This window comes from Quercus lobata, chromosome 3 (assembly GCF_001633185.2).
Source record: "Quercus lobata isolate SW786 chromosome 3, ValleyOak3.0 Primary Assembly, whole genome shotgun sequence".
In the NCBI taxonomy this organism is placed as follows: Eukaryota; Viridiplantae; Streptophyta; class Magnoliopsida; order Fagales; family Fagaceae; genus Quercus; species Quercus lobata.
In genome coordinates this window covers 66,676,831-66,692,111 of record NC_044906.1, presented here as the reverse complement: position 1 = coordinate 66,692,111, position 15,281 = coordinate 66,676,831, and the positions used below count along the sequence as shown (strand labels likewise).

Here is a 15,281-nt window from a genome sequence, read left to right as displayed (position 1 = left end):
TTCCTCCAGAGAAATAAATTACGTTCAACTCTCTTTTTTTCTTTCAGTTATTTCTTAAAAGTGCAGACATTATCATGTCAACTCAATTTTCATATAATTCCTTTCATTTTTTTTTATGGGGTGGGGGGTGTTGAGCACTCCATTGTTTGGTATGCATCAATTCTTCAAAAAAGTTAGTTCCACTTGTTTAAGTGGTATAAAATCAGATTGTACTGTCATAATTTATGTGGGATGAAGTATAAGGGACATGGGGATGGGTTGTTAATCTTCATGGACCCAATGATCCCTCCATTGGTTTTTTCCTGTTTAAGAAGAGGAATTGGCCTTGAAATGTTACAACAAGTTGGGTGTTCTAATTCATTTCCTATGTAATATTTAAATGCAACCTTAGAATCTATTGGTAGATATAATCAACATTATAATTAATTAATTACCGCATAGAGTTTTTTGGTTCCACTCACAACAATTGTCTCGTTCATTTTTATAGAGAGACTTGGGCTCTCTCTCTCTATAAAAATTGGTTTATTCCTTTCTCTTTTTTCTTTTTTGCTTTTAATGAAATGTTTGAACACAGTAATTATTTACAGCCCGTTCTATCGTTTAACCATGATGAAGGCAAAACTAAGGACTTGTATGGCGTGACTCATATTCTTAATGTAAAATTGGTAAAGTCTATTATCATCAAATAAGATATTTGAGATTCGATTTCTGCCTACACCAAAAATCAATTGGTGTCCAGATTTGATGATAAAAAGCAATCATAAAAAACGGATGCTATTGATTGGAATTCTTTCTTAAAAAAAAGCTTTATATATCTCTAATAGTTCCCCCACAGTCTCAATGTATTGCAATGTGATGCTTTTAATTCTTGGTTAGCATCTTCTACATGAATAAATCATGTTAGTTGACCTTGGTTAGCATCAAATGCCCCCATTAATTATGTGCTTGCTAATCTACTTTAGGCTACAAAGCATGCACTTAATGATAGGCCTCCAAACAAAATTCAACTTAATTAGCTGCTGCCAAACAAAATGTAGGTGTATTGCATTTAAACATAGGCCTAAACCCTAAAATGATGAGCTGCAATTATTCACATTTTCTTAGTCCAGCTCAAAATAATAGTAATATACTATTTGCCACCCCAAAATAAGTAAAACAACCTTCACAGAAAGTCATAACCCATTTGGCCATTACAAATTTATAGAAAGAACATGTGACATTGATTTTATTACTCACCAAAACTTGGAATTGAAAATCCCACGTGCAAATAGAGGAATCCATGAATTCGTTTATATCCTTATTTTCGGTAAAATAAGATTCATTATTTTCACATGCACATTTCAACCACAAAGTGTTTTGTCAGCTTAACAAGTACAGAAAATGTTGGCCACAGGACAGTGACTTTTCACACTTTTTGATTAGGACGCAAATCTCACGTGCTTGGCCTTGGGAAATAATTTTCCATACGTTGACTTGGAAATACCACAATAATCAACAATAGCAAAAGAGAGTCATCAGTGATACACATCTTGTGAAATTATGAGAGTAATTCGTTTATTGAAGTCCCTTTTTCTCTCTTATTATGTGCTTAATTAAGATTAATGACCTTAATTAACTTGTTGGTCCAAATGAATTATGTGTCTTTGTATACTTTGTAGGATAACATTTTGAACAAAAAGTCTATTTAGAGTTCATCTATATCTTCAACTTTTTTTTAGAAGAGTTCGAATTTGGTAAGGATATGGTATAAATTCATGTTTTACACTATTTAGTAAATGATTGTCACATCACATTTTACTTAAAATTCAATACATCTTACCACACCTAATAACATCTCAATAAACTCTTAATTTAGTTGGATTTATATATGGGTATTAGGGTTGATTGTGTGTGGTTGAACTTATTCTTAAATATATAATAAGATGATGTGACATATTGAGATTGGAGAGGTAAAACATGGGTTTTACACCATATCCTTACAAAATTTAATCTCTTTTTAGAATTGTTTGATACTTTGATTGTATTTGAGTTGGAATTTAGTAAGGATAGGGTGTAAAACAAGAGTTTTACATCATTCAATAAGAAATTGACACATAAGTTTTTTATATTTAAAAGTTAATACATCCTACCACACCTAATAATATTTCAAAAAACTCCGGCTGGGTTGGATTTTCAGATAAATATTATAATTGATTAGGTGTGGTTGTGTCTATTATTTAATGATTAAATTCTATTAAGATATCCAATCCCAACATACCATATCATTATATTACATATTAAAGAATAGGCATAACCATACTCAATCAATTCTAATACCTATTTCAACTGTAAATTTATTGAGATGTTATTATGTGTGGTAAGATGTATTAAATTTTAAATAAAAAGTTGATGTGACAATCTCTTGTTGGATGAAATAAAACATGGGTTTTATACCTTATCTCTACTAAATTTGAAACTCTTTTTTAATATGTGATATAATGATGTGACATGTTGGGTTTAGAGAGTGTAAAACTTGAGTTTTATACTACATTCTTATAGAATTTAATTTTATTATATTTATAGATTTGATTAAGTGGTGATTTTTTTAAATTTTTATAAATATTTTGATTGATGCCCATGCTACTTTTAAGAAGTAAAGTGTTTCAACTTGCACAATTGGTGACGGTGGTAAATGCAAAACGCCCCTTTGTCAAATAGTGATGATGGATAAAAAAAATGATTATGGTCATGCCGACCTTGCCATTTCTACTATCAAATTTAGTTAGGCATGTATAATCACTAGAAAGTAGATTGCTTCAATCTCAAGAAATAACATACAAAATCAACTCATGCGAATTGAATAGGACCCTATTTCAACACATGTGAAAAATGTTATGATAAATTCGATAATATGTCCAACCCAATGCAATATAGATATGGTTGCCAACAAAGCAAGGGGAGTTTGGTAATTGTATATATTTTTTTAAAACCATGCTGGGAATTTTAGCATGTGGGTTCAATCATGGTTCACTTGTTCTAAAACTACATGCGCTGAATTCAAAAACTTTGTAGCAATTTCATTGTTACATCAAGCTATATATTACTGTATGATTTATGACAATGCAGCATGTCATGTGGTGAATTACTAAAAATGGTAGTGTGATTTACTGTCCACTTGCTTGCTTTGGTTTAATATATACTAGCCACACTGTAGTTTCATGGCAATATTTGCTTGTGTCATGGAATATTATCATCTGGATAGGGAAGAGCTGGTGTGGTGTGACACTATGTTTGAGCTCGTAAGTGGTAACTATTTACAGGTTGACCAAATAGTGACATGAACATGACATAACTTCTACGAGGTTAATTTGAGGAAGGTGACTTTTACTTGGAACATGACATGACTTATCTTCAAACTTATTTTTGGAAAAGTTGATTTTCAGACTCAAACCTACATCATATGTACCAGTTTAGATGGAAGGACTTTGCCATTGCACTAAGACCCAACCTCTAACTCAAAGAATACAAATATCGATCATCTAATTGCTAACATTTGAATTAGTTTTTTTGGTCAAAAGAATGCTATTATAATTTATAATCATGCCAAGGACTGAAGGGTAGAGGTTGATTTACTTCCGGGTTAGTGCCATATGAATGATAGTAGCACTCTTAGAGCATCAGCAGTGGGGCATGTATATGCCAAATGTTAGTAACATTTGGCATTTAAGCCCCAAAACTGCTCAACAATGGGAAGGCCAAATGCTATAAGGCCAAATTTATTTTGAGATATAGCTACAGTACCATCTCAAATGTAAGATGGTACTGTAGCTGAATTGCATAAAAAAAATATTTTTTTAATCCTCTCAATTCTCTCTCCTCTCTCATTTTAACCCGGCAATTTCTCTCTCCTCTCTCATTTTTTATCTTTCTTTTCTCTCTCTGCTTTCTCTCTCTTTCTTTCTGCTCTCTGATTCTTCTCAATATCTTCACTCTCTCCGGCAACTCTCTAGATCGGCGTTGGTTTTCTAGATCGGTGGTGGGTCTCTAGATCGGCAGTGGGTTTCTAGATCGGTGGTGGGTGGGTGTCCGCTATCCTTTAAGCTTCCCAGCTGTGAATCCGCTTCCTTCAAGCTTCGGCGGTGGTGGGTCTGGTTTTTGACAGTGGGTTGCTGGGTTTTTTTTTTTTTGGTGGTGTTGATGGGCGGAGAGGGTGGTGGTGGTGGTGTTGACTGTTTTTTGACTGTGGGTTGCAAGGTTTGCTTTTGACTGTAGGTGGGTCTCTGCTATTTTCCTTCTCCGGCAACTCTCTCTCTCTTTCATTTTTCCTTCTTCGCGTGGGTCAACAAAATCAACTTCCTTCAAGCTTCCCAGCGGCAAATCCGCTTCCTTCGAGCTTCGGCGGTGGTGGGTCTGGTTTTTGACAGTGGGCTGCTGGTTTTTTTTTTTTTTTTTTTTTTTTTTTTTTTTGGTGGTGTTGATGGGCGGAGAGGGTGGTGGTGGTGGTGTTGACTGTTTTTTGACCGTGGGTTGCAAGGTTTGCTTTTGACTGTTTGGTGTGTGAGACAAAAATATTGTGGGTTTTTTTGTTTCTGTTTTGGTTTGGGTGTTGGGGGAAATTCTTGATATAAAAGAAAATTTGTGTGAATTAATGTGAAAGTTGATTGATTTAGATTTGAGGGAATGAACCCAATTTCTGTGAATCGTTTGTGTGTGTGTGTGTGTTGGCTCGATTGATTTGGAAATGGAGTCCGATTTTTTTGAATCGGTGTGGATCGTGGCAGGTCGTGGTGGCTCTGGGGCTGAGGATCGTGGTGGATCGGCGGGTTTGGAGTTCTGGGTTAATCTATGGGTTTGATTTTGATTTTAATTTTGTTAATCTATGGGTTTCTGGGTTTCGGTGGCCATGAGTTTGTGGCTGGTGTTTCTGGTTTTTCAAGAAAACAACAGTTTGGTATGTTCTTCGTGGAGGTGGTTGCAGAGGTTATTTGGGGATTGGGTTTTTGTTTTTATTTGGGTTTTAGGATATATTATTTTATTATGTAAAAATATTATTTTAATGAATAGAATAGGAAAATAAAAGTTGGGATGTTGGATGTATTGAAAAATGGTATGGTATAAGTGATAAAGTAGCTTTTTAGGATGGTAAAATAAGATGGGATATGAGATCCGGATGTGGATGCTCTTAGACTCAAACCAAATCCAGGAAAAACAATTAAGCTGCAACAAACTTCACTCGCATGAAAACTCTGTAATTCACTTGATTAATCTCTTCTTCTCCTACCATCACCATCAATAAGCCAGCAAAAAAGAAAAAGAATGATGTTACACGGCATGAACTGGATTATACAGTGGTTGACAATGACAGATGTCGGCTCCATCAAGCTCTTAAGCGAGAGTTTCTAGGTATATGCATCTATAGTCCTCCCAAGTTCAATCCACTGAGGTGTCCAGGGTCCTCTTTCTGGTAAAAGGATCATCATTGTTTGAAATAGATCCAACTCATGATTAGGAATAAATATTACAAATCTGAAAGTGTATCTAGTGTCACATTAATTAAATAACGCGTTATTATGTACACTTTTAGATCTAGAAAACAAAATCTTAACCATAAAATGAATTCTCTCCATGAAACCCATGCATATTCAAGGATGATAAGCAAGAAAATTAATTGGTTTAACATTGAGTTAGAGTTCCTATGAATAAATTTGTCAAGTTCATAGAAGCTCAGCTAGTTGTGCAAACAAGAAAATAGCAGGTGCTTTGATGATCTTCATTAAACTTGATTTTTTGGCTGCCTTTTCTTTTACTAGATAAGTTCAGCTTTAGCCAGAAACCATATCATAATTCATACATAGCTAATGGAGATGAGCAACATTAGAAATAGGGAGTTTTGGGATCAAGAACTTTGATTACTTGAATGGTTCATATTTTTACAGGATAAAGCAATGGCCCCAACTTATTGGAATGCAGTATGTATATGATTTGTGACAGGCTGCCAGCAGAAAGGTAGAGGATTTAATGGAACTAGGGACCTCAGTTTTAGTTTTAGAGAGCTAAAATGGCCCCCCTATATGGACCCTCAGAAACCAATAATTTGAAGATTGTGTCATTGTAATGGGGTTTTACGAACCAACCAAGCAAGCATCTAGAATTCTAGCTACATAGATCTGTCAATTATGATTTTTTTGAACACAAGCTGTAAACCGTGTTGCTCTGGAAGATGAGGGAGATCCATCTTTGCCAGCCAGCTTTAAAAAGGACACAGACAGGGAACATATATGATAAGTTATTGGACACTCGACTGTGACTGTATGTACCCTTTGAAACATTGATTTTGAAATTCAAATTGGCTGTATTATCAAGTTGGAACAAGGGAAAAATAAGTCAATGTCATTAATATGAGCCATGGCTAGACATGAGATTAGACTTGAGTGGCATAACTTGAACCTGAAGGCCTAAAGGCTAAAAGCCTTGTAACATTGAACCGTTATCTTGGGTTTATAGGTGACAATGTGGCGAGATAGGACAGAATTGTATCATGGTTGCCATATCCCTTCTTTGGGTTAGGGAAAACTTGCTTAGGATAGGAGTAGGTAGGCTAGAGGTATTTTGTCATTCTAAAAAAAAGTGAATCTAATATTATTGATGAGAGAGAGAGATTTTTCTGAAATAATAAAAGAATATTATAAATGAAACATTTATACAAAAAATATTAAGTTTTATAAAATTAAAAAATATTCTATAATATATTTACATACAATCAAGGTGAGGTGGGGTGAGATGGGATCTGTGAAAAACTTGTCCCCAACTGGACAATAAAAATTATCTTCTTTGCCCACTCTATGGAGTGAGCCTCTCATAGTACATGAACCTCATGACCTTGTGAAAGACCGGTTCTATATAAGACACTTTCTCTCTTGATAGCGTTTTAGGATAGGAAGGCGCATGCAATGCAGAATGGATAAAGGGGTACGAAGCCAATATACTCATGTCCAAATTATATCATATCATAATTATATAATAAAATTGGTAACATGACAAACGGTTAAAATAAAATTTTAGTTTATTCTCTATCAACGGAAGGTAATTTTTTATTTTGGCTGTTAAACATGTTACCAATTTTCATCTAAAAGATAATGGCAGGGACTAAATTGATATTGTACTGAAATGTAAGGGACCTAATTAACACAATTAAAAGGTTAGAGATGAAATTGAAATATATTGTATAGGATAGGGATTAAAAACATCATTTACCCATTTTAAAAATATTCAATAATATATATACATACATTCAAGGTGAGGTAGGGCGAGACAGGATCAACGAAAAACTTGTCCCCAACCCAACAACGAAAATTATCTTCTTTGCCCACTCTATGGAGCTAGCCTCTCATAGCACATGAACCTTATACCCTTGTGAAAGACTGGTTCTATATAAGATACTTTCTCTCTTGATAGCTCTTTAGGATGGGAAGGTGTGTGTGACATAAAATGGGTGAAGGGGTATGGAGCCAATAAACTCATGTCCAAATTATATTATATCATATGATATATGATATATTATATAATAAAATTATTTTCCACTCTATAATAATTCCAAAATGACATCTTTTTTATATATTTTTTTATTTGTTTTATATACACATATATAAATGGAGGTGAGAGGATTTGAACATTGGATGTCTTCTAATAATTAACATAGTTACTAATTTCTAAGGGAAACTCTATTGCTAGAACTTCAAGAAATTTAAAGGGAGTTTCATTATTCAATTTAATTATTTTATAATCTTTGAATTTCTTTTATATAAAATTTAAGTCTTAAAGGTGTTTTTTTTAATATAAAAATTGAGTCTTATACATGGGCATTTATCATGTAATTTAAAGTATTTTTATTCTTCAATTTTACTATATATTTTTTAATTCAGCTTTTTATATTATTAAAATATTTCTTTTGTTGTGTATCATAGTAAAACAATAATACAATCCATAGAAAAAAAAAAAAAAAAAGTACAAGAGCAATATTATGGGGGTAAATTGGAAATTTGAATCAAATTTGTTTAATGGCGGGAAAAAAACAGTTTGTGCCCTTCAGCTTCAAAGGACAGCCATTCGAAAACTTTGTCTTGGCAATGGCGGTCGTGAATTGAAAATTTGAGATTCAAAACCCTAAACGTTAACGAAAGCAATATTCCAGAAGAAGAAGAAGAATATCAATCAGACCCATTTTTGAAAAGGCAAAAAATGGAGTTACTTAAATTGTCTAAATTCAAGCTCCAGCTTCAAACCCTAATCACCGAATTTCGAGAGCTTAAAGTGCGATTCTCTCTCTCTCTCTCTCTCTCTCTGTATTCTAATTTTTTTTTAAAATTTTTTAAATTTTGTTAATCTTTCAGGAAAGAGAACGCTCAGCCACAGAGCAACTTCGTCTTCTAAATCAGGTCTTTTTTTTTTTTTTTTTTTTTTTTTGGGGGGGTGTTTAATAATCAATTCACTTCCAATTCAAACGTTGAGGTTTGTTTTCTTAACTTTCTGGGAAATTTTGGATTTTGGTGTTTGTTTCGACACAGAAGCAAAAGCAAACAGAGGAAGAATATGGCAGAAAGTTACAGGAATTGCAAGCAGAGTTAGCTTCCTCCAATGAACAGCGGCAAAAGCTGGAGAGAAAGGTTTGCACTCAACCTGTTCGACGAAATGTCCGTGATAACAAATCTTAAGTTATTGTTAGTAATAGGAATTTTCTTTTAATAGGTGAGTTATCTTCAGAATGACAATGCTTTGCTCGAGAACAAGCAAAAGGAATTGAAGGGAACTATACAATGCTTACTTCAATCGAAGGAAAGTTTCGTGAATGCTTATGAGGTTTGTAATCTGTAATCCTCTATATAATGGGTTGTAATAATGATGGTGATTAGTTTTCTTAATTATAGATATTTTTTGTGGAGGAGGAGAAGAAGTGGGGTAAGTTAGTAAAAGAGTGGGCATGGATCGAATTTGGATTTTAAGAAAGGGGGATGGTTGAAAGCGATTGAAAATTCATATGAAGATGTTAATTTGATTGATTGTGGTGTTGGTGTTGCCCTTTTGGCTTAGTGTCAATGGCATATAAAGGATTGACTTTATGAGGAATTTGGTCTCGTGTAGTGGTCCGGTGTTTGGGCATTGAAGTTGTAGGTGAATGTCCTTTCATAGGAAGAGTTATATTTTGATGATGTAGTGCGTAACATGTTTGTTTTCTGATCGGGGATTGGTCTGTAGTCCTAGTTTTCGTCGCGCTATGATGTAGATGGGGATATAGCCTCTGAAGCGTCTACTTACAGTTATAGTCGGCCTTCTCTTGACCTGAACTCTTGTATAGGTGAACTTGTTTTGTTCAATTCTTAGGAAGAAGAAGGATCTACTGGGCATGGTAAGGCTCCCTCAATGGTAACACGATATAGCCTTTTAGGAGAATCAGCTCGCCAAGTTGACAAGGAGTCTGCTTGTCAATTTGACGGGTTGTTTACTGTCAGGCCTATATGTTAACATACGAAAAGATCCCCAACCACTACCAGACAGGCGAGCAACGCAAGGTTGACCTTCCTACTTTTGCAGCAACTAATTATTGTTTCAATCTTTATATTTGAGCTTCAAAGTTAGGCTTGTTGCTTGTTACTTCTTGCTGTTGGTCCTTTGCATGAGTTAACCTTATAGTCTGGAACTTGACTTTGGAAGATAAATAAATACTTTGTTTGAACCTTATGCTCCTATTTACATTGTTCTGAAACTCTGTGGTGCTCAGTGCATAGATGCTACCCATATACTCCCTCCATCTCCTTTTTCCTTGTCCCATAATGTCCGCCTTAAATTTAAAAAATAAAATAAAATAAATGAAAATTTCAAATTTTCATATTCAATATTTATCTCTTTGAAATTGTTGGAATAATGGTTAAATGATTAAATCCACTCTTTCATATAAGCTTAAACTTTTGGAACAAATGTTATTTTGTCATGGTATTAGAGCATGTGGTTCCAAATTTGAACTTTGTGTCCATTCGACCTCTCATTTAAAGATAAAATTTCAAGTTTGGACCCCATTTATTGAGAAGAATTTGGGTCCACATGCGAGGCCTATACTTTTGAGACAAGTGGTAGTTTTCATAAATGTGTCCATTATGTAATTTTCAAACCATCAGTGGTATAAGAGTACTTCAAAGAAAAAACAAACAGTATTTTAGTTGTCATGTCTCCTTTAAATTTATGCTTTTTCCTGCATTGGGATGGACGGAGTATTTGAGAAGGGATCAAGGGATAAAAATTTATGCCGAGCATTCGGAGAGGTAGAATGCGATGTAAATATTACTCTGAAGACTAGTAGTGATGTATGAACCAATCATCATTGTAATTATTGTATCTGAATGCTATTCTGAAAACTTCATCCTATCAATGCGTATTCAAGAGACATATTATTCTGATGTCATAATTATGTGCAGGAATCCACTTGTGAAATGAAACGTTCAATTGAAACCAGAGATAGAAAGCTCACTGTCCTATCTGAGAAGATAAACTCACATTTATTATTATTTGATTCAATAGAGAAGGAGGCATTTTCTATCAAGCATGTTGTGAATGATGTGCAATGCCTTTTGAATGAAAAAGAGGAAGTAGGCAAGTAGCTTTCTGAACTATTACTTATTCCAGGTGTCTGTTCATTTTTAGATTTTGACATAGGCCACTCATAATTTCATGAAAGTTGCAGTATCAGATTCCTTTTTAACTTTGTCTGCCGTATTCAGTGGCTGGCTTAAGGAGCAAACTGGATAAAGTCTCTACATTTGAAAAAGTTTTTGTTGGTAATTCTTTATACTCGTTCACTTGACTGAATTTGCTCTTCACTTATTATTATAAGATGTACCTGTGTGTGTGTCTGTGTATATGAATTTTAACCACATTTTTATGCATATACATATGTATGTTGTGTCTGTCACATCATATTTGTGTGTGCGTGCGCACGTTACTTTGGGTGAACTTTCATATCGTACTATTCTAGAGTGTATTTCATACATCAACTATTTGGACGCTGCCATAATGCTCATAAATTAATTTTCACTATTATAGGTTCACCTAGTACTTGACTTGTGGACAAAAGTGCTGTAATCCTATTATAATTTGTGAGGTCTAGAATTTACACCATTTACTCTGTTTCTTGTAGGGAAGATCCATTACCTGGAAAATAAACTGAAAAATGATGAGGATGAGTTACGAAGAAAGGATAGAATAATTTCAGAGCTAGAAGCACATCTGGAGGCAGAAAGAGCTAGCAAAAATTACCAAACTCAAATAGAAGAGATATCCGTACCACTACTGAGGATTCATGTGTTTATTGATTGATAAGAAATAACTTGCACTTTCAGCATAAGGTCTACTTTATGAGTTTTTTTTGTCTTAACTGGCCAAACCTTCAGAAAACCCTCTCAGCAAAGGATGTGGTCATACAGAATTTAGTATCTGAAAAAGAGGTATGAATTATAGATTTATTATTCTTTCTTTTTGCTTGTCCATGCTTGTTGGTTTTCTAAACTTATTTTAAGTTTCCAAAATCAGGCATTGCATTCTGAAGTGGGGAGTTTAGGCATTATCTTACAGAAGATTCAGGAAACTGTTACCAATATGAATCAAGAGGTTAGTAAAGGGTCTGATTTTGACACAGAATATTCTAGTCTTTATATTTGAAGCTGTCATATATTTTGCTCTTAAGAAACTTTCCAAAGCCATCGTGATTTTCATTTTAGATTACAAAATATTGTACCGATTGTGTCTATTAGGCCAGAGGGCATCCACCTGTGGTTAAAAATATTTTGGCAAGTAATGTAGGGAGTATTTCATAACATGATGGTTCTTCATAAAACATAGGGTTCAAATTTGTCCTAAAATTTGTCTAATATCTTAAGTTCTGCTTTGGTCTTAAAATTATTCTGCCAAAGCATTTAAATGCCACAGTTATTAGTGGTAATCTTGTCAATCTATGTTACATGTGATATTTGGTTTAATCTGTTTAAAATTTAGTAGTGTCTTGTAATGCCTCTAACAACCTTTGGTTATTTTCTTCCTCATAAATTCCCAGTGAATGCCTTGTGTGTGTGTGTGTGTGCGCTCTTTTAGGTTTTCTCTTTGTTGTTACGGTAAATTCTTTTTATGCTCCTTTTGTCCCCCTTTGCTACCTCTGTGAACTATCTTCAATTCTCATGCCAGGATAAAAGAGTTTTCTCATCAATACTTGAATGCCAAGAAAGATGCAATATAATTGTGACAAGGGATGATAATAGGTAAGGTACACACACACACATATATATTGTTATCGTTCATGTTTTGAGTAGTGGAGTACTTCCAAATTTAAAACTTATTAGCATGTGATAGCAAAAAAACTATCTTTATCCCTGTCTGGGATCTAGACAAATTAGCGTATTCATCCAATGGTCTCAATTTAGGTTTTCCTGGTTTAGCAGAAAAAAAAAAAACAAAAACGGGGGTGATCCTGGCCTAGTTGTTTTATAGTCACAACCTTGAATTTCAAGCAATTAAAATGGCACCCTCTACCCCCACAGAAATAACCTTTTAACATGTGTAAATGATTCTCGTATTCCTTAAGTGGGCATGGGTGCATGTGCATGTACTCCATAGTTCCATTCTCAAGCTCTACCCCAAGATACAGATTATATATCCTGAGAATAAAATAAAAGTATATTCTTGTAGGAGTTTTCAACAATGGTGCATGCAACTCAGACCCAAACAATCGGGATAATCAACTAATATTCTCTTTCCCTTTGATAGCTAGATCGTATTCTTAATGTGATACATAATGAATTTGTCTTATCAGGACTGAAGATGTGCCTCAAAGTAATATTGAAAAATCTCCAAGTAAGGCATCTGAGACAGGCTCTGCAGAAAATACAGGTTTATTCTGTCTACTTTCAGTTGTGTGTCCTGCTTTAAGGCCTATCCATAAAAGCTGAGTATATTAACAAATATTCATGTCAACTACCTTATCATATATTTTGAAATATGTGGTGTGTGTGTGTGCGCGCGCGTGTGTGTGCGCATCTAGCTATATTTAGCAAAAAAGAAGCAAGAATAAACTTGTCAGTAAGGTAACTTAAGCTTGCTATCTTGCTGATACTGTGGTAGGAAATGACATGCTGCTAACCTAAGGAAATCTAGGAGAATTAGGTTTTATCGAGGGAGATTCTTTCTTTCACATGTATCCTTTTATACATTAATCTGTTAAGTGATTTGCTAGGCTACTGTTGTTTCTGAAGAGGCACTGGATTTTTTGAATTTATAAAAATGATATCCTTTTTATGATCTGGTTTTTTTTAAGTTCCATGGTGGTTGTATTAGGAATGTACTTTGTTCCTATAGTAGCAGAGGAAAAATTCATCTATAATGGAGCAGCACCCATGTACAATATTACTAAAATCAAAAGCCACTTCAAGAATCATAGAAATTGGTCAAATGTATGCAATTAATATTTTAAATGAAGAATTAGTCTCATTTCATGCCATGTAAAGTACAAAATGTTGAGTGCTTTCAATGGCATTGCCAAAGCAACTACATACATAATGCAGATTACCACAAGACACTGCAAGTTAAAATTGATGCACACATGCATTCCCTTGTGGTTTTATGTATGGAAAAAGTTTAGCTCCAAACCGGTTTGGAGCTATGTTCCTCCAACTCATTGTGTGGCGATTAAAGAGATCATCCATTTGTAGTTTTAGTCACATAACTTTTTTAATGAGTCATGTGATTTGTTTAAACTAGTTTGGAGCTAAACTTTGTTCTGTATAGATCTTTAAAGAATGCCTAAGACAAGCATCATTTCTTAATATTTTGATGCAGCTTCACCTCTAAGTGATGAGTACAAAGAAGTTGCTGAACCCTTACGAGAGAACAATAACAGTAACTCCTGTTTGTCAGAGGCAAGTGGGTTGTTTTTTACTAGGCTGCAGATTCAGAAACTCTTAATGTGGTGACATGTTAAAAGAAAAGTATGGTATTATTATTACTATTTTTTTTCGTAAAGATTCATTGGACTGTTTGCCCGTTCTCCACAGTCAGCCTGCTCAGAGCCTCAATCCGCAGCTAATTTTCTAAGCATCTCTGTAAATGATGGAAAGGTATAGAGATAACTGATATTATGGTCAAGATGCAGAGCTATTTTCATGGAATTAACAAATTACTTGAAAGAATACTTAACTTGATGGAATATTTCAACACTTCAAACCTGTTCTAAGGCACCTGATGTCTAGTTCTGCATCCTTTTGTATGCATAGGAAAACCACACAAGGTTGGCACAACGTTTAGATTCTGAGTGCTCAACAACCCAAGCAGAAGCCTCAGAAGATCCAGGTTAGGTTCTTATGTCATGTTATAATATCATTTCATTTTCAATTGTGTCAACAATATTCTGGCAAGTAAGAAGATCTTCATAAAATTGAGGAGCACAAAGTATGATGAAGTAATGGCCTTTTAAATATGACAATGTATAGATAATTCCACCTGGCACTATCATATCCAAAAGCCTTTTATACGCTTAACATTCTTTGGGACTCAGTTTCCAGAAGAACAGCAATAATTATTTCATGTATTGGATATATCATATATACATCCTCCTTTGAGAGGAAGGATGTATATACCCATTGTATGTGCTGCGTATGTTCTGCTTTGGGACTGCTATATGTTTCTTGACATTCAAGTAGTAACTATTTCATACCATAAACTTAATTGGACCGGGTAGTTAGGAAAATGGTGAATTAGGCCCAATTTGCTTGATTTTTGGGCTGTCCAAAGCTATATGTGGTTTGCAATTAAAGCATTCGTTTCTTTGGGTAAGCTTCAATTCTTACCTCTTTTGTCTTTAGCTTTGTCAGACTTCACATGGGCTCCCCGCTAAAGTTGACTTTTTCCAATTTCCATCTCTTAGCCATGAAAGTGTTTGTCTTGTGCTTCATATTTTCTTCGTTGAACACAACTTTGTATGCATTAGAAATTTTGAATGGATATTTGCCAATAAAAGTCAACCTAAGGGAATCAGCCTGGTCCAAACTCCAAAATGTGGTAGATGAATTAAGCGGCTATCAGAAAATGCAAAAATTCAATCATGTTAACATCATCATCAATGTGTACAAAGCCAATTTGGTCAATTCTTTTGCAGGCCTAGTGTGTTGTGGTCCTATGAAAAATGGGATCTTTCTATTGGATTTTTTGGGTATTTGCAGGCACACCACAGAGTCAATCTCAATGTGCGGTTGCCATTTGCAGAATTGACA

At 34.4% G+C, this 15,281-nt stretch overlaps 1 protein-coding gene across 3 annotated transcripts; it reads left to right on the top strand.

The window, feature by feature from the left end:
• Positions 1–8,054: 8,054 nt before the first annotated feature.
• LOC115979194 (leucine zipper protein 1) lies at positions 8,055–14,688 on the top strand. Of its 3 annotated transcripts, none has more exons than XM_031101167.1 (14): positions 8,055–8,289; positions 8,370–8,414; positions 8,544–8,642; positions 8,725–8,835; positions 10,446–10,620; positions 10,749–10,805; positions 11,165–11,301; positions 11,412–11,471; positions 11,557–11,634; positions 12,205–12,278; positions 12,830–12,870; positions 13,852–13,931; positions 14,067–14,129; positions 14,286–14,688. In XM_031101167.1, the coding sequence occupies exons 1-14, from the start codon at positions 8,218–8,220 to the stop codon at positions 14,364–14,366; spliced, it is 1,173 nt and encodes a 390-aa protein (XP_030957027.1). In that variant the 5' UTR covers positions 8,055–8,217; the 3' UTR covers positions 14,367–14,688. The 3 variants fall into 3 exon arrangements, with proteins under 3 accessions (XP_030957027.1, XP_030957026.1, XP_030957028.1); XM_031101166.1 differs by having other exon boundaries at positions 12,830–12,906; XM_031101168.1 differs by lacking the exons at positions 13,852–13,931; positions 14,067–14,129; positions 14,286–14,688 and having other exon boundaries at positions 12,205–12,283; positions 12,830–12,907.
• Positions 14,689–15,281: the final 593 nt, after the last annotated feature.

Coding starts and splice junctions, on each gene's coding strand:
- LOC115979194 (XM_031101166.1), top strand. CDS start 8,218: ATGGAGTTACTTAAATTGTCTAAATTCAAGCTCCAGCTTCAAACCCTA. Junction 8,415..8,543: donor AACTTCGTCTTCTAAATCAG/GTCTTTTTTTTT, acceptor GTTTCGACACAG/AAGCAAAAGCAAACAGAGGA. Junction 11,472..11,556: donor ATTTAGTATCTGAAAAAGAG/GTATGAATTATA, acceptor TTCCAAAATCAG/GCATTGCATTCTGAAGTGGG.